The sequence below is a fragment of the Podarcis raffonei genome, chromosome 2 (genome assembly GCF_027172205.1).
Source record: "Podarcis raffonei isolate rPodRaf1 chromosome 2, rPodRaf1.pri, whole genome shotgun sequence".
Lineage (NCBI taxonomy): Eukaryota > Metazoa > Chordata > Lepidosauria > Squamata > Lacertidae > Podarcis > Podarcis raffonei.
The window spans coordinates 97,677,898-97,703,748 of record NC_070603.1 but is presented as its reverse complement, the minus strand read 5'-3'; the positions used below and the strand labels follow the sequence as shown (position 1 = coordinate 97,703,748).

The following is a 25,851-nucleotide window of genomic DNA, read 5'->3' as shown; positions in this document are numbered from 1 at the left end:
AGATTACGATACTGAATGAGGGATGGAGTTGCTCTCAGAGAGAGAAGGGAGAGAGAGTGTGTGTAGAGCCATCTTCTCAAATGTGCCATATGGAGGTGCCTTATGTGTTCTGCCTGCTTGCCAGATTTGTTCCTTGCAAGTTTGTGTGTGTGTGTGTGTGTGTGTGTGTGGAGGGGAGGGTTGTTTAAGATGACAAAGCCAAAAGACTGAAAAATAATTCATCACATAGAGGCAAATGAGGCCTGGGACGTTAAAGCAAAACTGAGGCAGCTCTGGATAGGGCAGATACTTACCCTTCGCAAAAAAAAAATTGGTACAGTTTGCATAAATGTTGTGTCTATGCTAATTTATTTGCATAGATGTGCAAATTTTGAAATAGCTCCTGTGATTTCCTCGCCATAGTGGGAAGGTCTGTGAACAGGTGACGCAGGTGGACTCTTCAGCCTGCTGAGGTGTGCTAACTGTTTTGGGGCAACTGCAAAAGGCCTCTTAGAGTTCTTTACCTTTAAAGTGGACTTGGGCTAGGCAACACTTCAAATAGAAGACTCCTTCAAGAGAACTGCCTGCCATGGCTACACTAGGACTGGAACCAAGAGCAGGAGCCTTCTTGTTGCTCAGCCCAAAGAAATAAGAAGCACCTGGAAGCTTTTGTATAGGCCTGTCCATTTTAGGCGACTGCTCTGGCCAGCTTGTTCAAGATCTCTTTCTAGGATCATTAACACACAGTTGTCTTGCTGCTTGTCTTTTGGTGCTTATAGCTTTTTAAAAAGTTAATACAAGGAATTATTTTTAGATGTTTAGAATTATTATTTTTTTGCTACCCTGGGCTTCTTTAGGAGGAAGGGCAAGATATTAATTGATCAAATAGAAGAAGCATATAGTGTTGGGCGCATAGGCTGGTATGGAGATCTCACCACTTCTGCTAAGGCTCTCAACACCTTGGCACTAAGATTTGTCAAGACAAAGCTTTGGTTGAAGTGGAAGGGATCCTATGAAAGCACAAAGGCATGGCATAAGAGGATGGTACATAACTTGGCATGCTTTCGATGCTTATTAAGTGGGAATAGTAGCATTTGCAGTTATGGGTCAGCACAGCACTAAGCACAGTATTTGGCAGCCAAGAACTGGAGAGAGGGGGGAGGGAGAGAGGGAGAGGGAGAGGGAGAGAGAGAGAGAGAGAGAGAGAGAGAGATGCACAGTCCCCCCCCCCTCAGCTGATCTGTGCAGATCAGGGTTGCTGCCTTATCTCTACTTATTAAATAATTTATCTGATGGCAGGGATCCATTTGCATCTCTGTCGGGGCTCGGAGCTCCACTCATCCCAGTATTATGTCTATTATACTCCCCCCCTTTTGTTCAAGGGTGTCAATTTGAATAAAATATTGGGCAGGCCCAGGTAAGCCCTGCCTTGCATAATCAATCACAAGATGTAGCCCTCACACACCATTTGAATGGCAACGCCCATCAACTTGGGACAGAGGCCCCCTCGAATATTTTATGGGGGGGGCAGAAAGGGACCTCAGCCCCTAGGAGTTGGGGCCTATGCTTTTGGCCAAAATTGGTGAGATATTGGGGGGACCAGATCAGGCCCCTGCAGTGTGGAGTAGCCACCTGTGTAATAGTAATGGGAGACTCTGGCTGAAATTAGCCACAGTCTTCCAACACAGATTTCATGGCTTTAGCACCAAGGCAGTTCCCCCCGCCTCTCCCATGCTTTGCTCAACATCCAGCCTGCAAAAGACTTCTTGCCCACCCTTTTGTGACAGTTGGCTGGCTCATAAGGGTGTTCCCCTACTATGGAGTTCAGCATTTTTCTAAGGAGTTCAACATGGCCCTCTGCCCAAACAGTGCTATGGTGCCTGAGATAAGGCCATGTTTGTTTCTAGACTCTAGAAACAAGAGCAAAAAAAGAGGATGCCATGGTGGCCATTCAAAGCAAATAAATGCAATTTGTCTCAATTTTTTACCCCTGAAAAAGAGGACGTATCCTGGAAAAAGAGGACGCATGGCAACCCTATGCAAGACAGCTTTACTAAATGGGGAATAAGAAAGTAATGTTCAAATAGACAAAAAAGCCACTAGTATTTATTTATTTCACTTCTACCCCCACATTTTTCTCCAAGGATTCATAGAACCATGGAATTGACGAGTTGGAAGGGACCCTGAGGGACATCTAGTCCACCTCCTGCAATGCAGGAATCCCTCCCACAGGCATCGCTGTGTGGGCTCGAACCACCAGTCTTGAGGTTGACAACCCTGGGAGGTAGGCTAGGTTGAGAGGCAGTGAGTGGCCCAAGGAGTCTGAGTGGGGATTGGAACCCTAGTCTGCTAGGTCCTAGTCCGAGACACTAACCACTACACCACACTGGCTGTGTATAAAAGATGGCATGGTACAGAAGGAAGAGATGTGTCATCCCCCTGGGGAGCTATAAAGATGCTGTCCCATTGCCAGCACTAAAGCAAGATTCAGCTGCCAGTCTGGTCGGTTTCTGTACCTGGAATTGGAGAGGGCACTGTCTTCTCCTTTGCTGCCTTAGGCATCAAAATGTTTCGGGCCAGCCCCTGTTGAGCTTATATGAGACTTGGCTACGTGGAGCTTTTCATTGTCTCGCATGGACGCGCCAATAAGCTAAAGCCAAAGATTTCCTGTGCGGATGCTTTGCAGAAGGTCAAAGGAGGCAAGCTCTAATTCATGCCGCAGATCATAGACTGAAGGATAGGGCAGCCCACAGGCTGCCTAGGTGCCCCAGTAGGGATTTGGGTACACAAGGCAGGGAATTAGCAGATGGTTGTGCACACAGGGCGGACCTACTCTCGCACGTTCCCCAATCCCTTTGCAGATGCTGTTCTGAACAGCTGCCAAGCAAAATTATCCGGTAGCCTCCTGCTGCACAGGCTTTCTCTGCTTGCTTGGATGCCGAGCAAAACATATGCGGTGGCCTTCTGTGAATGCTCTCCTTTCTCTTTAAGACACCCAGGCCATGTTAAAGGAGCTGCTGATATAGCCAGACTCTTGATATCCTGTGGCGGCCACAAGGGTCTTGCGTTTCCTTTGCCTTGTGTCTTAATTCCTCGCCCATAAAGGGAGACAATTGCCTCATAATAAAAGGATAATGAGAATAAACACGACAACAACAACAACAACAACAACAACAACAAACACTCAACGTTTTGAGTGTTTGATACCCCTCACGTTGATTAGGGCAGAAACCATACATTATCATCCTGGTGACATGCTACAGGGTCCCAATCGTGTAAGGCACCGTTGTAACATGTTATTTATTTATCTAGCGGGTTTGGAACTTTTCCCTCACGCCCTCCAGGCTTATTATTATTTTGATGGAGGCGCAGTTTCAGATCGCTCCGTTTGAAAGCCTTAACCAGATAATACCGGGAAGTAATAAGGACGCATTTGCAAAAGCTGCTGGTAATTGCAGCGCCGCTGTGGACGTGCGCGAGGGACTTTGCTGCCTTTGTCATCCCCTCCTCTCGTTTCTTCGACAGGCTAGGTGAAGAGGTTGAAGCGCAGATCTCATTTCCCCCTGTTTGGCTGCTTGTGAAGTCTGCCAACAGAATCCACCTTGACAAAGTCAAGGACTCCACGTTTAATGTTGAGCTGAGTGAATAAATTATGCATGAAATTGTGTCGGAGTCTCTAGTGTGCAGAATTGCTCCTTTTGATATGAAAGGTTAATTCAGAAAGGAGTCCAAAATAGCTGGAAATTGTGGGGATAAGTGGATAGTATTCACTGTTGTGAGCTGTTATTACTAGAAATTGCATTCCCTCTCCAGCTTCCCCCGAGATTTAGCTTTGCCAGTGAATATAAACTGTACTCAATAGAATAGCATCCAGAAGCAACAAGAGTGGATGTCCACATACAGTGAAATATTCCAATGGTGTTTTTAAAAGGGCCGTGTGCTTTCCCCCAGGTATATTAGGTGCCCCTGGGGTAGCCAATGAGGTGCAACTCACATCATCCCTGAGTATTGGCCATAGCTGATTGGACCTATAGGTCAACAACATCTGTAGTGCACTTTCTTGGCTACCTGGGCCTTATCCTATATATTCTGCAGTGCAGAAGAATTACAACCTCATTTAGGTCAAGAACAAGGGGCATCACTGGAAATTACCAAGGTGTACCAGCACCGTATGAAGACAGACTTTCTATATGTGGGCAACCGCCTCTTGCCCTATTTACTATACTGCCCACTATGACCCAGGAGGTGATTTCTCACCCTACCACCTGTACAGGAAAGATGTTTCTCCCCACAGCAGAGAAGGTCCTATGGCTTCTTAGCGATGTAAACACTTCATTGACTCACAAATTCACCCTTTTTTCCTCTGGCAGCCAAAAAGATCAGAAAGAAGACCCTGGATAATATAGCATTATTGAACTGTAAGGGAGATGGAGATCTAAACAGAGACTATTATATGTGGCACGGCATCCCTTTATGTGTATTTGTTTTTTATTCAGATTTGTCATGGGCAGCGACTAGTACGAAAAAGTTATTTGGATTGTGTGCCAGTGGGTTTGAAGTGCCTTCCCCTAGAATCCATCCTTTGTCTGTTCGTTTTAAAGGAAACCAGATAGCCATGTTTGAAAGTGTCTGATTGGGCTGCTGGGCAATGTCCAGATTCCAATTTGAATACTCAAAGCACGGCAGGTCTCTTTTCCTTAGGTGTCTCTGCAATACCAGCTTGAGCGCCATTCTTGTCTTTGCACCAGCCACTGCCAGCCATTGTCAACTAGCAGTGCAGGGTGAAATCCACTGTGTATTAAGCTTGCGAAGCTTAGAAATCCTGGCTCGGGTCATGATGATCCACAAAGTGAGAGTTGTAAGAACATGTCTAGACCTGACCAGAACTATCTGGCAGCTGGATTTTATTATGTATTTTTTTAAAAGCAAGCAGGCAAGACATTTGCTTGTTTAAAAGCAAGGACACCTGACTTGTTTTGGCCTCGGGGCCAAATAACACATAGCTATGATGTTTCCTTTGACATGGTTATAATATTTTTGATTCCAGGAGTTAGCAGCCGTGGGGAAAGATTTTGATATAGTCTTTATTGATGCCGATCAAAGGAACCCTGCAGAGTACTATCGCTTTGTCATGGAGAACCATTTGCTGAGGATGGATGGGACGCTCTGCATAGAGAACGCCCTCATGAAAGGAGAGGCCTACCTGGAGAATACGGCAGATGAAAATGTATTAGGTGTCAAAAAACTGAATCAAGTAATTAATTCAGATCCTCACACGGAGCAGGTTAGTGCGATACAATTAAGGGTGACATCAATATTATAATAGCTTTCTGCATGTTTCGGGGTGGAAGTGCTATGTTTGTTTAGGCGCTTCTGCCTGCTCCCTTCCATTTGACATAAACATACTGATTATCTTTATATAAGCTTCCCTCGCTAATAGGAATATATTATAATCACATTAAGGTGAGGTGGGTGGTGACTGAGGATGGAGCCTTCTTTGTTTGTCTCTCTCCCCCCACCACTCACTCTGAAATGCTCTGCCTGTTGCCAGGTAAAAACAAATTTATTTGCCCGGGCCTTTTGATTTGGTATATGTGCTCTAGTTTTAAAAGTATGTTTGGTACTTTTAGTGCTTATTCAAAGTATGCCTGCTGCTCTCTTTTGCTGTTACAGTGGTACTTCGGGTTACAGACTCCAGAAGTAGTACCTTGGGTTAAGAACTTTACCTCAGGATGAGAACAGAAATCGCACAGCGGCAGCAGGAGGCCCCATTAGCTAAAGTGGTACCTCATGTTAAGAACAGTTTCAGGTTAAGAACAGACCTCCATAATGAATTGAGTTCATAACCAGAGGTACCACTGTATAAGACTCTCTCTCCCTTGCACTCTCTCTCTCTCTCTCTCTCTCTCTCTCTCTCTCTCTGTGTGTGTGAGTGTAAAAAAAGAGTGGGAGGAAACCTCTGGTGGGATTCACTGTAAAACTAAATAATAAATACATTAAGAGCTGCTTATTTTCTCTCTCTGCCGGATCCACAAGTTTCAAGATAGCTGAGATGCCTGCCTCATTGGGCATGGGGAGACTAGATGGAATCAGATAAAAGTTATCACCGTAGCTTTTCACTGTAAGTTTCTTAGTGTGGCACTAATGAGATGGAGCTGTCAATCTGGCTTTCCTACATATCAGATAGTTATAGGCCTGTGAAATTGTATTGGGTTTCTGGTGGGTCCCAGGGTTTTTCCTTGAGTCTGACACAGACAGGGTCTAATGCTGGTGCTTCGGGGAAAAAGAAGAATTTGAGAGAAAGGGTAAGTCTGGCAAAAAAATCGAGCGAATCCCTCGCTCATCACTGAAGGAATGTCCCTCATGCTGTCACTGGGCATCTTTCCACACTGTTCACATGTGTGAAATAGGGAAGGAAGGAAGATAGGGAAGGAAGGGTGCTCTCTGTCTCAAGTCAAGAGCAGACACAGGTGTGTTGTTGCCCAGCAGGGCTGCCTGCCTTAGACTCCAGGTACTTCAGGTAAACTCAAACATGCACAGCTTTAGGAGAGCCCTGCTTACTCCTAGGTCTCCAGGACCACACTGGCTTCTCTCTCCCCCCCTACTCACCTCTATGTTCCCTCTTCAAGCTGACAGAAGCCAGGCGACTGTGAAGTCTTGCATTCCAAGACCACAGACCCAGTTCAGACCAGCAGCAAACACACTAGTTTTCGCCACCAAGATAGAAGAAAACCTTCCACTGATCCCTTTCAAAACTGACGTTGCTGTATCTAAAGGTGGTTTGTAACGAGTGTTTCCTGAGACCACTGCGGGAGGGAAGGACCCCTGTTACTGGGAGAGGGAGGGGCATTGCGAATGTTTTTGACATTCCTCTCTGAAATAGTTGCCATGACTGGGGTCAAAGTGAATGGATGAGGTTTTATCTGAAACGTTTCATGAAGTGTGTTTTCATTTATCCAGGTGGTCCTTCCTGTGGAAGGTGGCTTGATTCTTCTCCAAAGGAGTCGGATATGTGCCGATGAGGAGACTAACCTAGGAGTATGTATTTGCCTCTCTCTCAAAGGAATCTGTGTGCATTTCAAACTTGAAAGAAACAAAAAAACACATCTTGCCAGTTTCTCCCCTCACGCCATTGACTTGCTAGTAAGGCTGGCCTCACACATTTGCATCCCTCCCAGTCAGAACTTCGCTCCCCCAGTTGATGGCCTCTGATTTTTAATTTGTATATGTTTTTAATTATATATGTCTATAATCCTAAAAGAATTTTGATAGTGTTGTGATATAGGTAAAGGTAAAGGGACCCCTGACCGTTAGGTCCAGTTGTGACCAACTCTGGGGTTGCGGCGCTCATCTCGCTTTATTGGCCGAGGGAGCCGGCATACAGCTTCCGGGTCATGTGGCCAGCATGACTAAGCCGCTTCTGGCGAACCAGAGCAGCGCACGGAAACGCTGTTTACCTTCCCGCCAGAGCGGTACCTATTATCTACTTGCACTTTGAGGTGCTTTCAAACTGCTAGGTTGGCAGGAGCAAGGACTGAGCAACGGGAGCTCACCCCATCACGGGGATTTGAACCACCAACCTTCTGATCGGCAAGTCCTAGGCTCTGTGGTTTAACCCACAGCGCCACCCGTGTCCCAGTGTTGTGATATAGTGGCATATAAGTATGTTTTTATATATATAAACAAATAACACAAAACACAAATCTACCCTAAAGAAATAAAGTCAAACTTCCTAACCAGCAATCCTGAGCCACACAGTCCTGAGTACCCAGTGGCCACTGGCCACTAATCATGATAGCACCATATTATCTCAAGAAGTATTCATACATGTGATGGGGTAGCACTAAGGAGTCTGCCTTCTAACAGTGGCATCGCTGCAGCTAGATAGGACTAGGGAAGGGCAGCAGTGAAGTTGCAGCTGTTTTGGCACACCTCTGTGGTTGCAACAGTGAGCTCCTGCCTGTGCTCCCTTATAAAACTGCTAGCATATTTGCAAAGCCAAGCCAGGTCTGGAATGTTTTCAGATTGGTTGGGGGGGGGAGGAACCAACCGTATGTTGAGATTCCTGCATTGCAGGCTGTTCAGCTAGATGGCCCTCAAGGTCCCTTCTAACTCTACAATTCTATGATTCTGGGACTGGCACTCAAGGCGCTTTCTCAAAACTCCACATGTGCCCACTGTGTCAAAAATGTTGTCAACCCCCACTATAGATGCATACAAGTTGTGTGTGTGCTCTATTCACAAGTTTGAGTGAGCGCATAGATTGAAAGATTTTGGGCAGAAGGTAACGGAAACCAGTGCTTTTTTTCTAAAAAAATGTTTAGGGGTACTCTCATTTTGACTCAAGAAAATCACAATTTTATAGTTCAAGTCGGGAAAAATAAATACAGTAAATGGACAAAATACAAAGATTCACAAAATGGTTAGGGGTATGCGTACCCCTGCGTACCCCCAGGGGAAAAAAGCACTGACAGAAACAATCAACAGAACTGTACAGAACAACCTTACATTTACAGAGCAAAATATCCTTTTGAATTATATGCCCAGCATGTGGAACCTTACAAAAGGACAATATGAGTGGACTCTCTGTGCCCTTACCATGGCAAAAAGACTGATACTGAATTGGATTGAAGACTTATACAAATTCGCAACATATGAACAACTTGCACATAAACGCAGACTTGCCATGGATAAATTCAATGATATTTGGAATCCAATCTTGCAATTCCTGTAATAGGTTAAGAGCTGGTGAAGTGCAATAACAACTTTGTAAAGAAAAAAAAAGCAAGTGCATACAGTTTGGGAGAAGGGCACAGTCCTCCTCCTCATTTAAATGTTGATTATCCATTGCAACTGTTGAGCTGATTCTGATTACGCTTCCTGGGGGTTGGACTGGCCGAATCCTTCCTTAAGCTTGCAGCAGCAAATGCAACTCTTTCTAAGCATGGAAAAATGTCCATGCTAGAAATCCACATCTTATCCATATGGGGGCACTATGTATACACTCATTAACGGTGAGAGGCTTGCCGAGCTTCCTGATCGCAAGCTCTTGAAAGTGAGAGTGTGTCGGCTCATCTTTACATGTCACGCTTCCTTCCTTCGTGCCTCAGCGAACTCCTCTGTTTTGATTACAAAAGGGTGTTGTGAAAGACGACGTGTTTTGGGGCCACCGTGGCTGCCGCATCCTTGACCGCCTGCAGCTGGACGGCAAAGTCGCCTATGTCACCGGAGGAGGCCAGGGGATCGGCCGAGCCTTTTGCCATGCGCTGGGGGAAGCAGGGGCGAAAGTAGCTGTGGCGGACCTGGTGCTTGCCAAAGCAGAGGCAGTAGCATGTGAGCTGCGGCTCAAAGGTATGAAACACAGATAGCAACAGGAGAACATCTGCTTTTTGTGCTGAAGTTCCAGACTCAATCCTTGGTGTCTCCAGTGGTGCAGCTAGGGCTGAGTTGGGGGCACGGTCCCTATCCTATGGTCCCTAGCCAATGGCACCCAGAAACAGCAGATGCAGAAGGCAGTAGCAAACAGGGAGGTTTGGCCGGTGCCTTCATTATATACCCTTTAGGCACCAGGTGAAAATGTTCCTCTTCAACCAGGCCTTTGGCTGACTGACATCCAATGGCCTTTTAAATGTGTTGTGGGAGGGGGAATTATTGGTTTGTTTATATTGTAATTTTACCTTGCAAATCCTCCTGGAATCTGCGGGTGAAGGGCAGTGCACAAATTTAATAAAAAGCAGGGGCCCAGCTATGTAATTGGGTATACATGCTCACTTTAATATATTTTTCCTGTTAAAAATATGGATCATCCTTTCCTTGGAATAGTGCCTATTCCAAGTAAGTACGTTCTTAGCACCAGGACAGTAGAAACAAAACTCTTTACGGTGCTTTGATTGAAGCGAGCTTAAAATGTGAAACAACACATTTTCAGAGTAACTTTTTAAAAACAAACAAACAAACAGGCTTGTCTTTTGCTGCTGTAGTTGTTCTAACACAGGGTTTCCCAAACTTGGGTCTCCAGCTGTTTTGGGACTACAATTCCCATCACTCCTGACCACTGGTCCTGCTAGCTAAGGATGATGAGATTTGTAGTCCAAAAAACAGCTGGAGACTCAAGTTTGGGAAACCCTGTTCTAATGTATCTGGACATCTAGAAGTAGTTGTAAAGCATGGTAGGAGGAAGGGAAATGCTGTGTGTTTCACAACTGAAGGGCCATCCAAAGAGCAGAAGCAGAAGGCGATTAAATCCAGGGTCAAATTTACCCAGTTGCACACTAGGCATCTCCAGACAGAGATCTGTGCCTGAAGCCCTGGGCAACTGCTGCCAGTCAGTGTTAATTATACTGAGCTAGATAGACCATTCCTCTGACAGTATAATCTTCTATGCCCCCAATGTTCTGGACATCATTCAGAACAATTATGCACTTTATTTATATATTACTTTACTTTTCTACTCTATTCTTTCTCCAAGGAGCTCTGGCTAGCATACATTGCTCCCCACTATTTCGTCCTCAAAACAGCCCTGCGAGGGAGAATAGCATATGAAACAGCGAGTTCCAAAGGTCACTGACCCAAATCCAACGCAGCATCTTTTACACAACTCTGACTTTTTAGCGTGTACCTGGACATCAACATTTGCCATCAGCGCTGGTTCCTATAAATGCAATTGTAAGGACCTTGTACAACCCACCAAGGCAAAGGCAGGCCAGCAGGCATTGCTTGTCTTGACAAACCTCTCATTGTCTTTGGCTAGAACATTTGTTAGCACAGACCAGCAATTGCCAGTAAAATCCTTAGTCCGGGATGCAATGATTCTGCTCTTGCCGTCTGCCGCCGCGAGCTCTCCTGGTGTCATTTGGCAAGTTTACATATTTCAGTTCCCAAGCATGGCTCTTGTACAAAGACGTTGTGTATGTTTCTTTTTAGAACAGCAATGGAAAGGTCAGAGGTGGGATGTTCACAAGTGGGATGCTGCAACAAAATGTTACAGTGCAGAGGGTTGCCAATCAGTGTGCCAGCCACTCCAGTCGACTCCATTCCGTTTCCCCAACTTCCTTCTGCTCTCTCCAACAGCTAGTCAATATATTGTGGCCACTGAGATTGCTCAGTCCTCATTGGGCTACAGTGGTGCCTCGGGTTACAGACACTTCAGGTTACATACGCTGCAGGTTACAGACTCCGCTAACCCAGAAATAGTGCTTCCGGTTAAGAACTTTGCTTCAGGATAAGAACAGAAATTGTGCTCCAGTGGCGCGGCAGCAGGAGGAGGCCCCATTAGCTAAAGTGGTGCTTCAGGTGAAGAACAGTTTCAGGTTAAGAACGGACCTCCGGAACGAATTAAGTACTTAACCTGAGGTACCACTGTATTTTCTTTTGGCTCTCCCTTGCCCTCAGTTAGAGGTTTTTACTGCTGCAAACAATCAGGTTTCTCCAAGGCTACATAAAGCGATGGCACTCACCTTGCAGGTGAGAGACTGGGGTTGCAGGTGAATCAGTACATTTGGGCAGGTGTGTGTGACCTGCGGCTTAAGAGATATTCCGTCCAAGGGGATTGTTTTCAACAATCAAGCAAGTTCTCTAAAGCTACTGCCTCAACTCTTTGTTGGTAAACAAGGACTAACTTAGCTTAGCCGGATCCTTGTTGCCTAGCAGAGATGATTCAACCAGGAAAGCAAATTACCCTATATAGAATTCTTCATTGGGGTACTTGAAGGAAAAATAACATACAATGAGGCATGACTGACGGGAACAGAGGAGAGCAATCTTTTGTTAACCGGTTCTATATAATACACATCAATCAGCCAGCAAAAGAAGGTGTTCCATACAATAAATCATGTGTCAGCTGTGGCATTTAAGATTTTTCCCTAACAAAGTGGAGCCAAACAGCAGCTATTGCTCTCCCTGCTCTTTATGCTACCAGAAAACACATCCGCTGCATAGCCACAACAAATTAGGGCCAGTTCTGATCAAACGCCGTCCAGGGCTCTTTATTACCTTCATGTGCAAATTGTTACGGGCGCATTGCACATGCTAAAATGGTTGCCGGATCAAAAATGCTGGCTCAGCTCCACTAGGGGGGCATTAATAAATCAGGTTGCTTCCGTGGGATCCAGACCTGCCAACTCTCTCATATTGAGAGGACACCTGATAGTAAGAGAGAGCCTCTGGCTTTGAAATTCAATCTGACCTTGCCTCTCTTCCCAAACCCCTAGCCCAGTCAACACCATCTTCATTCAGGCTTTAAAAGAAATGTCATTAAAGCCATCTCCCCAATAATTTGCTTGTTCATGAAAATGAGCACTGGAGAAGCTGTAGGCTTGGGTGAAGGCAGACATTTGTGCAAGACTTGAGCTCTTTTGCAAGGAAAACTCTGCAAGAAGAACTTGAAGAACCTGAGCTCCTTTGCTCCCATAGTGTGCTGGTCCCGGGGGGAAGGTTACCGTTGGCGTAGTCAAAGTCCGGTCCTGGGTCACTAGCCTGGAAACAGTTCACAAGGAGCGGGGCGAGGTCCGAAGCAGGAAGCCGGGCGGGGACAGGAACACTGGAGGGTCAGGTATGGGTCCGGGCAGGAACAGGTACTCAACAACGACGTTGCTCCCGCAACCTGGGACCGGGCTGACTGGTCTTTATCTTCTCTGAGGCCAGGGGTGGTCCCGGCCCCCAGGAGACCCGCCTCTCCTGGCCTTAAGGCGAGCACTCCTCCTGGGAGAAACCAGTTCCCTTCGCCTCTCTGCCCTGAGCCTCTGCAGTTCAGGAGAGGCTGAAGGGCTACTGGTCCCAGGGGGAGACTCACCTGTAGGCACTGAGTCCTCAACCACCTCTGGAGCCAGAGTAGATTTACCTGGTGCCTGCTCCTGAGGATCCGGCACAGGTGCAGGCGCTTCAGAATCAAGACCCTGCCCCAGTTCAGCCGGCCCTGGAGGCAGGGACTCCTGTGCAGGCTGGGATTCCTCCGGTTCAGCCTCTGAATCGGATTCCCAGACCATCACACATAGCTAGGGAAAGAGCATTGCTTGATAGCTATCCTAAGGTTAGTCCTTGACTCCTCCAGTTCAATCAGGCATCCCCAACCTGTGGCCCTCCAGATGTTTTGGCCTACAACTCCCATGATCCCTAGCTAACAGGACCAGTGGTCAGGGATGATGGGAATTGTAGTCCAAAACATCTGGAGGGCTGAAGGTTGAGGAAGCCTGACCTAGAGAGTTGCTGTCAAACGGAGTTGGAAAGGATTGGGCCAGATGGACCAGCAGTTGAACTTGGTTTAAATTTGGTTTCAAATACTTAAATGTCTTCAGATGAACTCAATACAAGTGAATAAGGATTTAGGACAGCAATCTGATGCAGCCTTACTTGGGCGTCAGCCCCATTCAATTCAGCAGGGCTTACTTCAGAGAAGACATAGAGAGGAGGGTTATTTTTCCCTATAACATGGCAAAAGGCTTGTTTTCCCATTCCAGTGTGGTCCATACCTTCTCTCTTTGCCTTGTGGGATAGGTTGGCTTTGGGAAACATGTAATATAATATTACCAAGTTCCTTCAAAAAGTGCACTTCTCCAAATTCTGCAGAGCAATTCTGCAGCCAAATAATGCTTATATTAGGGTAAAGTGTGCATAAAAATGCACATCTTAGTAAAAACAACAAACATGTATTATAGCAGTAGGGAATTTGCTTTTCAAAGAAATGTATATTAGGCAAAGCTGCATACAAAATATACAAAATATATTAGGAGAAACATACTCTAAAGCATTTATGGATTTCCTTGAGGGGGAAAGTATATATATTCACAAACAGATGTGGAAATGGGGAGAGCTGAAGGGGCAAAATGAGAAACTGAGTGAAACCAAAACTGACAGATTTTTCCACCTTAATCTAGAGGCCAACATAATGACAAATGTATAGGAAAATGGTCCTATACAAGATGATTCAATACAATATTCAATTTTAGCTTTGAGGGTGTGGTTGTTGTTACATTATAATTATGTTTACATTTTATTTATTTAATCAGTTGCATTTTCAAGACTATTGCTCCATAGAGATTTGTTTCATGTAGGAATATGTGAAGAAATATTATTATTATTATTATCAAAATATGAGCATTTCACCCTTCTAAGCCCTGCTTTAGTTTAACTGGCTCAATGTTGAAATGTGTTGAGGTTGGCCATTGGATCAGCTGCCCAGGCCTGTGTCGATCAGGAAGCCAGGAAACCCAGGCTTCCCAATCTCTTCTTTTAAAATCCTGGAGCAGCTATCTGCTTGTTACAGTTTGATAAGAATGAGCCAGTTTAATGATCTCAGAGCCCGACTTAGCTGGCTGACCCTAGAATGGGCACAATATGCAACCAGCAAAATTATGATCAACTATAGGGCACTTTTGAGATGCACTTTTAAAATCCTTACCTAATTTTGTTCCTGCAAGTACCCTGTGGGGCCCATTTTTCACAGGGGTCAATCGTAGATGATAAAGAGAAGGGTCTGAGCATGACCGACAGGTGAGTAAGTAGCTCAGCCAGGATTTGACTGTGGATTCAGCAAGCAGTTAATGCCCCAATACAACATTACCTCAATAAATCATGGTGGGGTCTGTGTTTGGCGGCAACTGTACCCAACCATATTCATAGTGGTTAGGTGCATTTACACGTACCTGGAAGTTCGGAAGTGAAATAAAGCAAATACCTTGGGAAAGTAGCTGTCTTCTTTGTTTACTGTCAGAAAAGGGGTGTGGGAGGGACAGGGGAGATCCAGTTCACATGTAAATATGGACCTACAAAATGCACAAACCGAAACACAGCCTTTCTTTGACATTCACACTTCTCTGAATTTTGCAATGCAGAAATAGAGGGAGGCTGAAATCGTCAGATTCCACCATCCCCAATCGCGCGAAAGGCATTTTCCAGACTGAGCCTCCAAAAAGCAGCATCGCATGAGCAGAGAGCAGCAACTGCCAAATGTAATTCCTGGCTGAAGGGTGGGCGAATTAATCTGACCCTTGTCCAACTATGTTGCAAAAGTACCCTAAGAATAAGTAAAGGTCACTTCCCACAATGCAGTTTTCAAGACATAAGGGAAGTTCAGGGCTCCAGCCTTGATTCTAATAAATTGAAATAGGTGCAAATGGACAATCTGAATGGCATTCCCCAAACTTCTTCACTTTCTTCACAGAACCTGAAAGTTGTGAGTCTCCTTCTGGAATCACAGTGTCCATAGCTCTGCTTCCTGAGGCAGCTGTGGGTACTAGCATTCTCAGATATATTTGCAGCCAAGAGACAACCCCCCCCCACACCAAATACAGTGAATTGTATTCTAAAATTGAAGAGGGGTGAGAAGAAGACGCAAATAAAGATTTCAACAACCGACAGCAGCATCTCAAACGTTTCAGTAGAAGAGTTGCAGTAGAAATCCTTTGCCAGTAGATGGCAGGGTGTTCAAAGCTTCGGCCAAAATCCAAAAGCCTTGCAAGGGGTTGATTGTGCATAGCCCTTTTGAAATGTTACTTTTAAAAAAACCACATACAGTGGTACCTCAGGTTACAAATGCTTCAGGTTACAGACTCTGCTAACCCAGAAATAGTACCTCGGGTTAAGAACTTTGCATCAGGATGAGAACAGAAATTGTGCGGCGGAGGCAGCAGGAGGCCCCATTAGCTAAAGTGGCACCTCAGGTTAAGAACAGTTTCAGGTTAAGAACAGACCTCCAGAACGAATTAAGTTCTTAACCTGAGGTACCACTGTACACTGTCGAAAATGGCTTTGCTTCTTCGAAAATTATGCATCTGCAAATTATTACCACTACTGTATTAATTGCAATGACACACAGTAATTAAGAGGGTTGAAAGAGCAAACCGATGACAACATCAACAAAACCGCAAGCAAGTCAGAAGTTTTCTGTTTGTTTTGCTTCTTCATTTAGGGATAAAAAGCATTGCTATAGCAGCAGACGTAAGCAGACCGGAAGATGTGCAGAGGATGCTTGCTACAATCGTAGATAAGTGGGGCACAGTCCATATTGCATGTAACAATGCAGGGATCAACATGAATTCACCAAGTGAAGCTACCTCCCTGGAAGAATGGGACAAAACTTTCAATGTGAATTTGCGAGGCTTGTTTTTGTGTTGCCAGGTGAGTATCGGACCCTGCAATGCTTCATATAAAACATGTTTCCCATTTTTTAGTTTTCAAAGCAATATTGCCAGAGATTTGCTAGCAAGATCCTGGCTACTTTACAAGGTTCTAGCAAAAACAATTTGCCGACACTATATTTACTAAGGCGTTTCCTGATGGAAGTTACGGTATATCTTGCAAATGAGTTGCTCGGATCTCAATTTTTCTTTGTGCAAAATTGACATGTGAGGGCCCTCTCTCTCACACACACATGGCTGTCTGTTTTGCATGGCTATAATGCTGTTTTCATGGGTGATCCTTGATGGAATGTTTCTGTGATTTGTGTTCTGAAACTTCCCCTCAATAGCCACTGCTTATCTTTCCACTATACAGTACTTTCCTGATCTGCAGATGTGCAGGCAATTTCTGTATCTGTCTGCGCAGGAAGTGTGCAAAAGAGCCCAAGAGAAACATTACCACCCATTAATTATCAGGTTTCTCAACGGGCCCAACGGATGGTTGTGCTATTTTTTAGGGGTTTAATTAAAAAACAACACACTATTTTTTTTAGTAATTTATTTATTTGATTTATTACATGCCCTAAGGTCTCAGGGTAGTTTAAAACAATTTTTAAAATAACATTAAAACCAGTTTATAGCAAATTACAGTCACAGGAATAGGGCAGGTCATAAAAATAGGCTCCTGAAGTGTCAAAGGCTAGGGAAAAGAGAAAAGAGAGATCTTGCACAACTCTGATGTTTAGCTGGATTGAAATTCTGATAAAATAGGTCTTGCACAAGACCTCTGACTTTTTAAAAGGTCCTGATGTATGTACCACAACTACAGGGTATTAACACAAGTATAGCTTAAGTTGGTTAGAGCATGGTGCTGATAACATCAAGGTTGCAAGGTTGACCCCCATAAGGGACAGCTCTCCTCATGTGCCCTTCATCCTCTCCAGATTCGCTCTGGAGGGTTGCAGTAACCCCAGAACAGATTTACAGGGTAATTGAGGGAGAGGGAGGGAAAGTAGGTTCTGTTGTACAGCAAGAAATCCTTGAGCTGACAGAATTATTTAATTGGATATTGACCACAATATGCAACATAGTTTGCGTGGCGAGTTCCCGCCCCCCACCAGGATAAATAAAGACACGAGACACCATAATTTAAGGTTAATTGGGCGAATTAGGCCACAACTTTATTGAATTTCAGGAATGAGAGGCATTGGCTTAGGCATTGGTCCTATCGACTATCCGGCTCCAGCCCATTTGCTGGAGACACGGGGAAGGGTTAACCTTATATCGGGGGAGTCTCCTGCCAAGGCACGTGGACTAGGAGCTCCCCCGGGTCACCGCTCTGGGGTGTGCCTTTGGCCCTCACCTCCATAGGCTTCGGACAAGGCCATGCCCCCCGGAGTCCTTTAACGGACCACCCTTCGGTCGCTGGGGGGAGGTGATGGCGTTCCTCCCCCCCCACATCCTCTTAACCCCTTCTTACCAATGCCTACCGCCAATGCCGAGAAGTTGTGACGAGTTGCTACGAGGTAGGCGAAAAACGAAAAGGCCAGAAATCGCCAATTGGGAAAAATTCCTACCATGCCCCTTGCGGCGACAGACCGAAGTCCATAGCAAAGTCAAAGACCTACCTAAGCCTAGTTAAAGGGAGGGAGGGTGGGAAAACGTGGGGGCGAGCCGGCGAAAAGAGGGTGAGCCCCCTCCGTGCCGGCCCTAAATAGGGCAGGCCATGCCCCCCCCAGCCAGCCAGCTGATTGGCTGGCTGGGGGGGGCAGACCCGACCAGGATTCCCCTGCTCTCGCGGGGGCTGCAACCAGCCCCCGCTCATGTGGGGTGGGCGTGAAGCCCGCAACCCCACCTCCTGGGCAGGCCGCAAGTGGCTTTGCGTGGTGAGTTCCCGCCCCCCACCAGGATAAATAAAGACACGAGACACCATAATTTAAGGTTAATTGGGCGAATTAGGCCACAACTTTATTGAATTTCAGGAATGAGAGGCATTGGCTTAGGCATTGGTCCTATCGACTATCCGGCTCCAGCCCATTTGCTGGAGACACGGGGAAGGGTTAACCTTATATCGGGGGAGTCTCCTGCCAAGGCACGTCGACTAGGAGCTCCCCCGGGTCACCGCTCTGGGGTGTGCCTTTGGCCCTCACCTCCATAGGCTTCGGACAGGGCCACGCCCCCCGGAGTCCTTTAACGGACCACCCTTCGGTCGCTGGGGGGAGGTGATGGCGTTCCTCCCCCCCCACATCCTCTTAACCCCTTCTTACCAATGCCTACCAAAAAGAGGGTGAGCCCCCTCCGTGCCGGCCCTAAATAGGGCAGGCCATGCCCCCCCCCAGCCAGCCAGCTGATTGGCTGGCTGGGGGGGGGGCAGACCCGACCAGGATTCCCCTGCTCTCGCGGGGGCTGCAACCAGCCCCCGCTCATGTGGGGTGGGCGTGAAGCCGGCAACCCCACCTCCTGGGCAGGCCGGAAGTGGCTCTCTCGCAATGTGTTGAGATTTTGATAGAATAGCTACTCCTGTCTGAGTGGTTGAAACTCTGAAGTAATATAATATAATGTAATGTAATGTAATGTAATATAATATAATATAATATAATATAATATAATATAATATAATATAATATAATAATATACCGTATTTTTCACTCTATAAGACGCACATTTTCCCTCCTAAAAAGTAAGGGGAAATGTGTGTGCGTCTTATGGAGTGAATGCAGGCTGCACGGCTATCCCAGAAGCCAAATCCCTCTTGCTGTTCTGGCTTCTGGGATTCAGAATATTTTTTTTCTTGTTTTCCTCCTTCAAAAACTAGGTGCGTCCTATGGTCTGGTGCGTCTTATAGAGCGAAAAATACGGTAAATAAAATGCCTTTGGTATGTGGCAATTGTTGGAGGGAGGCATGCTTGCATCATTTGGGTCACTAAAAACAAAATGGCTGGCTGGGCTCAGGTGAGGCACAAGCAAAAATACAGATGTGACTATAGAGACCACTCACCAAAATGTCACCACCCAAAAACTGCTCTATTGTTACTTACCAGTTTTTCAAATAAACAAATAAAAAAAAATCAGGCTGGCATTGTGATGATGATGTCATGTGGACAATGCAAGATCGGCGCCGATTCCACAATAAACATCAGTCTGTAATCCCCTCTTGTTAGCATTCAGTAATATCACAATCATCTCATTGGATCAGACTAGCCACCTAGGCGTCACCATATTCTATCTGCTAGAACAGAAGTGTACAGACGCACAGACCAGTAACAGAACATCCCACTGCTATGGCTCAGCTTCTGGAGGTTTTAAGATCTACAGTCCAAGCTACAAACATTAGACATGTAAGGAATTGCTGTGGAACTCTCATTCAGAGATTGAAAACATTCAGTGAAGAGTGGGTGATAAACACTTCTAATATGTTAATTAGATTAAATTATGGCTTTTCTTGATTTCTCTTTCCTAAATCCATGAGAATATCAAATTCAATATAGCAAAATATAAAACTAAGCATCAGTGGCAGCAGTGTAGACAATCATTTTAGCACAATTTAAAAGAACAGCCAAACATCAATATCAGAACTCAAAAACTCTCCCTTTATGGCCAGCTCTTTTGAAAGGCTTTAATTATAAAAGGCAGACTTAGAGAGGTGTATTTTATACATCCATTTAACACTTGGGAATGAGACCATGCACAACTCAATGAGAAGGGAGTTCTACAATCTGTCCCCTCCTCCCGAAAAGAGGGGGGTGGTGGTCCTTCAAATCATGTGGCCTACAAACATTTAGGGTTTTTAAAGTCAAAACCAGCAAGTTGAATTGGGCTTGCAACCAGTGCAATAGGTACAGATTTTTTTTGGGGGGGGTGCTTCATTCATCTTGCATTTACTAATGATACAAAAACTCAAGCTAATACAGGGTGAGTCCTTTAAAAGAAGCCCTGTATTTTCAGCATCGGCTCTAAGGACTTAAAGCAGAGACCCCAAATTTGCTGACGGCTTTTGGGAGCCGCACTTTGGGAGGGCACTAAAATGGCTACGTAAACTTTCCCGCATTAACCATTTCCCCCATATCAAGTTTTTACATCAAGCACTTTAGAGAAGGGGAAAATTAGTTAGCACATAAACTCTTCTGAAAAGTGAGTACTAATTTATTATCATGTCATTATTAGCGGAATCACAAAAGGGGTCACTGGTCTTTCCTTTAATTTCTATCACAGGCTGCAGGCCGCATTATGCTGAATCAAGGATATGGGAAGATAATTAACACAGCATCTATGGCAAGTTTAATAGGTGAGTGATGAGAGCTAACAGTTGTGCTTCAGAATCCATATTTTAATTACTGCCGATGCTATTTGAATCAATTAAACCTGTATTGCGCAGAAGTAAATCACTGACATTTTGTATTAAGGAAAATGTACTACAAAAATTTTATTGATATCATTTTTCAACATTTATCTGTCCTCTCCATTTTAGAGCACTTATTACTCCTATAAGGAGGTGGGGTTAAAGCTCTCTGAAGCTGACACATTTTATTATATAAGAAAGGTGTTGGGTGTAATCTACATTCAACCTCAGAGTGAAAGGCGTGTTAATCCTTTCACCATTTATATACAGGACTGGAACTCAAGTCCCTTGCCTTGGTTGGTGGATGTTTCCACCTCATGATGCACCCAGGAAGCTCACAGCCAATCTACCCATTATGCAGAATGATGTGGTAAATGGTAGGATTCTGAACTGTAGCACTTGAGGCTGCAGGTAGGATAGGCATAGTTGTTGTTTTTAATTTAAAAAAGGTTCTCTCATGTGAGAAGCTTCCTGCAAGAGTATGGAATGAGCATACCAGTGTAGAGTTCTGCCTAATGTGCTGTTTTCATGGCACTTGGAGAGTTTTTTATGCAGTATAAGAAGTGAAGTCATACAATCACAGGGTTATTGTTTTGTTTTGTTTCAACTACCTCTTTTGTGCTTCTACCCTGTCTTTTTATCTTGTGCATCGCCTCGAGAACTTGAGGACAGTATATAAATTAAATACACAATACGGTCATACCTCAGAAGTCGAACGGAATCTGTTCTGGAAGTCCGTTCGACTTCAAAAACATTCGGAAACCAAGGCACAGCTTCCAATTGGCTGCAGGAATCTCCTGCGGCACATTGGAACCCGCGATGGATGTTTGGGTTCCAAAGAATGTTCGCAAACCGGAACACTCACTTCCGGGTTTGTGGCATTCAGGAGCCAAAATGTTCGACTAGCAAGGTGTTCATCAACCAAGGTACGACTGTAATAATAATAATAATAATAATAATAATAATAATAATAATAATAATACTTTAACACCCACCTTAAAGCTGACATGCTGGAATCCATAGTTCTACTACTCCATTCTATATAATGGGGAGAACAGCCCCAAAATACTGCAGGTGGAGAGCCACCCTATATATGGAAATTGAGCTCTCATTATTCTCCAGCATCGTCTTTTGAATTGCTCAGACAATTTGATGCCTCCTTAGACCAGTTCCTGGTTCCAGAAGGAGAAGAGCTGTGGTTCAGTGACAGGACATTTTGCATTCAGTAGGTACCAGGTTTGATCCCTGAGATCCCCAGGCAAGGCTGGGACTATCCCCTGCCTGAAACCCAGGAGAGTCTCTGCCAATCAATGTGGACAATATTGAGCTAGATGGACCGAGTGGTCTGACTCATCATAAGGCAGCCTCCTGCCTTATTCCGGGTGTGACGTGTGCAGGCTGTGCATCATTGCTACCTCAGCTTTAGCTCTTAGAGCCAAATTGGGCCACACTTGCCTCTGCTGATTCACACCCTTGTCTGTACCCACCCTCTGCCCTGTCACCTTGTCAGTCCAGGCCCATTTGGCCTTGGAAGATGGTCTTTGTTTGTTATTGGCAATGACCTTTCCGTTCCCAGCCTTGGGCCCATGCCTGAGAGTGTACCCTAGTGTGCCAGCTGGGCTCTCTTGCTTCTGCTCTAATACCAATTATTTGATGCTTCTTGCCAACAGGTGTCTCCCCACTTGCGCTGTTGTATCAGCCATGCCGTCAAGGAGCCAATAAACTATTGCAACATATGGAACGAAATCCCAACTGCAGAGCTAATCTGGAAGGCAGTTACATGCTGGTGAACTGAGGCCCATGTAACAAAAATTGATCAATTACACAAATTAAGCGTAGCCCTTTAGGAATTTGTTTTATTGGTCTGGACATCTGTTGCAGGATTGTCCAAATCCAAAAATCAAATGGTGCCTGTGGGCTGCCAAGTTAGGCAAAAAAAGAGAGAGAGAGAGAAATCCAGTAGCTATAGAAGTGCAACTGAAAAGCTCGATATTAATATCATGTCCATCTGCTGAATGTTACATAAATATGCAGTCTTTTTATTTTCCTTGGGAATAACATTTATTTTTACTGTGCCCAGTTTGACATTCTATGACATTCTGTTCAGTTTATTACTTAGTAACTTTAACTGTTTCTTCAGGAAAAAAAATGCATTTATAATGTTGCTGTTAATTTTTTTTTCAAGTGCTTTTACCAGCTGTTTCACTTACGGTTTTTAATACCAGAGATGTCGCTCTTGCCCAAGTGGAAGGCATTTTTTGCAAACAAAAAATAAGGTTATTTTTTTAAAATAAGGGGAGGAAAATACTGGTCTCAGTTTAGGACAATAACAAGTCCTGTAGGGGTTTTTTTTAAAAAATGCATTCCCTGTATTGTTTATTGTTCAGTGGTAATGTACAATAAACAGTGATCTCTCCAATACCTGACCCAGAACACGTGATGGAAAGCGAAGGCTGAAGTCTACAGTGTACCAGATTTGAATATGGCTTTTGTAGAAGTCCTATTTGAATTAATGGGATTGTGATAGAGCTTATTTCCATGCCACCTTTCAACCAAAAAGGTTCCCAAGGCAGCTCACAAAGGTTCACACATGAGAATAAAATTCAAGGAGGGAAAATATACTCTTAAGACAACAAAATAGAAACCTTTTTTATGTATTATTTTTTAAAAAAAGACTGAAGTCCAAATAAATCCATGGTCCTGGCAAAGGCCAGTCCCCACAAGCATGTCAGAGAGAGCAGGATTAAATCCTTAGGGAGCAGCTCCTCCTTGTAAGCGTCTCAGGAAGAGGGTAGGGGCAGGGCAGGTATAAAACATGACCCCCTGATGGTCTAGCACAGTCCCTTCCCTGCACCAGTGTCTGCAGGAATGAAGATTGCACAGCAGCAATGCTCAATGGCCTGTGCTGCATGATGCATGTGGTTTGCAGTTAGGCTGAAATGCCAATGGCTGAAAATGCACTGTGAATATAGATTACAAAATGGCCATTTAACACCTTGGCGATTTAGACACCATTGGACTGGTAGTAAGTGTTCCCTAAGTAAGGAGGAAAAGAATTGAGGATGAGCTTTCCTTATCAAATGACTGAAGAACAGTAGGCCTGGTGATTTAGACTAGAGAGGCCAGACATAATCATGATGCTGACCGCATTACTCCAGCGTTGATATTCCTCATTCTCCTCAAAGGCTCATTCATTTCTCAGGTTACAGAGTCTGTATGTGGATTGCCCTGTTGGATTTTGGGCTAGCCATGTTAAAGGCTGCTCACAGAGGACCATTAATTAATTAAATGTCATTTGCAGAATGTCAAATTGGGCACAGCGATGGCTCTGAGTCAGACCATTGATCCATGTAGACCAGTACAGTCTTTCCCTAATTGGCAGCAACTCACTGGATCCATCTCAAACATAATGATGCCACTGGACTTGTTTTCCTCCACCGATCACCTGATATATAAGGTGAGCATTATGACCCCTGAATTGTTCACCTGCATAGATTTTAACCTGAGCCAGAGAAGAATTCTCAGCTGGTTGGCTCTGATGGGAGCACTAGACATCTGTAGGGCACCCAACATCATCTGTAGAGCACCGCGTTGGCTACTAACTAGATTACTGAATAGCTTCTGGGAAGTTTGGAAAAGGGAGAGAAGGAAAAGAAACAGTCTTTGGGAGCTGATTGCTAGAGATGGGAAAGTCAATGCATCTAGAAATGTATGCATAATGAATGAGCAGCATAAGAGTGTTATTCTTTAGGATATCCTGGTGTGAAATTCAGTGGCAGGACTACAAAACTATTACATTTGGATTATAAAGGCGCGAGAGATCGTGTAATATGTTTATTTACAAATATACAAGCAAAGCCTATTGGAAGCAAACTGACTCCTGAACACAAACAGTACGAACACTGGTTCTACACCAGATTCCTCAAGGAAGCAGTGGCACCCAGTATACTTCAGTTTTTAGCCAGAGCCTTCTAAAAAGGCTTAGCATTCTATCTCTCTCTCTAGGCAAAAGGTGTGGATTTCCAAAGCCATAAGGGAGAGAGTCAGTAAGGACTTGCTAGTCAAGTCAAAGGCATCTTTAAAGTAGAAGATCTCACAAACATTTTAGACTCCATTCTCTGGAAAGGAATCACATTTAGACATTCACAATGTTTAAACATTCCGTGTCAGGCCAGCATAAACAGCTTCTCGCTCTTATTAAGAGAGCAGCCTAGAAACGCTTCATGATGCGTTGAGATCCATTGACCTAAAGAGAACTGAGGCTCAAAACAGTACCTCCAATTGTGGCAAAGTCTGTCAACTATGAATATTATAATGCCAAAATTTGAAGAACTGGAGCTGGGGGGAAAAGAATAGTAATGATTTTAGAGTTGAAAGGGATCTTGTACTGTCATTGATTCCAACATCCTGCAGGATCAGCAATGCAGGATAAATCACAATCCAGCTTCTGCTTAAGTGCTCTCAGTGAAGGAGAGCCCATCATCTCCCAAGGCACTGTGTTCCCACTCTTACTTTTGGGAGAACCCACAAACATAGGAAGAGCCTGCAGGATCAGGCCAGCGGCCCTTCTAATTCAGCCTCCTGTTCTCCCAGGGCCCACCCAGATGCCTGTGGGAAACCCAAAAGCAGGGCCCAAGCACAAGAACACTCTTCCCATAAATTGGTATTCAGAAGCAGGCTGCCTCAAGCTCTGGAGGTAGAGCCTTGCCATCATAGTTAATAGTCACTGATAGTCTCATCCTTCATGAATTTGTCCAATCCTCTTTTAGTGCTGGCCATCGCTGCCTCCTCCACCCATTGGTCCTTTGGAGCAAGCGAGAGCAAGCGCACTCCATCTTCAATACTAGCAGCCCTTCAGCTATTTCAAGACAGCTATCAGGAATTCTGGGAAGGCAAAACAGATTAGGGTAATATAGAGATGTTTTCAAACACCATTATTTTTCACGAAAGCGGCAAAGCGGCACTCCTCTGAGCTGAACCGACATGTTCAGAGTAATCCACTGCTACTGAAAAATCATTTCCAGAAACAATTTCCTGATATCATTGTTGCCATAATACGACTGGATTAGAGATCCTGTTAATAATATTAAAAGCGCGAGAAGGGCATTTTCAGCACCGTGATTCATTGATCTCTTTTCGACTCTGCTCTGAAATGTTTAATTTAAAAGTACGTTTCTGCCTAAATTTGCAGCACTGAAAAGATCAGCACTGGAAACGAGTTCACTGTTTGGCTGGAAAGCAAACAGCACTTTAAAAATTCAAGTTTGCAATAAATTCAAGCCTTTGGGTCCTGCTTGGGGGCAGTGGCGGAGCTTCATGCTCCGGCACCAGGGGGTGGAGAGCAGATGGGGGCGGGGCTGGTTCGCATCCTGGGGGCGTGATGTGCCATCCGCAGGGGTGTGATGCGCATCCTGGAGGTGT

At 44.8% G+C, this 25,851-nt stretch overlaps 1 protein-coding gene across 1 annotated transcript in view; it reads left to right on the top strand.

Moving 5' to 3' along the window:
• Positions 1-25,851, top strand: part of LOC128408717 (D-threitol dehydrogenase-like) — a 48,812-nt gene that overhangs the window by 6,702 nt on the left and 16,259 nt on the right. The window contains exons 3-7 of the mRNA XM_053378741.1: positions 5,027-5,263; positions 6,940-7,017; positions 9,117-9,330; positions 15,884-16,092; positions 20,304-20,376. Of these exons, the coding sequence (XP_053234716.1) occupies positions 5,027-5,263; positions 6,940-7,017; positions 9,117-9,330; positions 15,884-16,092; positions 20,304-20,376 (811 nt within the window). The remainder of the gene's footprint in view (positions 1-5,026; positions 5,264-6,939; positions 7,018-9,116; positions 9,331-15,883; positions 16,093-20,303; positions 20,377-25,851) is intronic.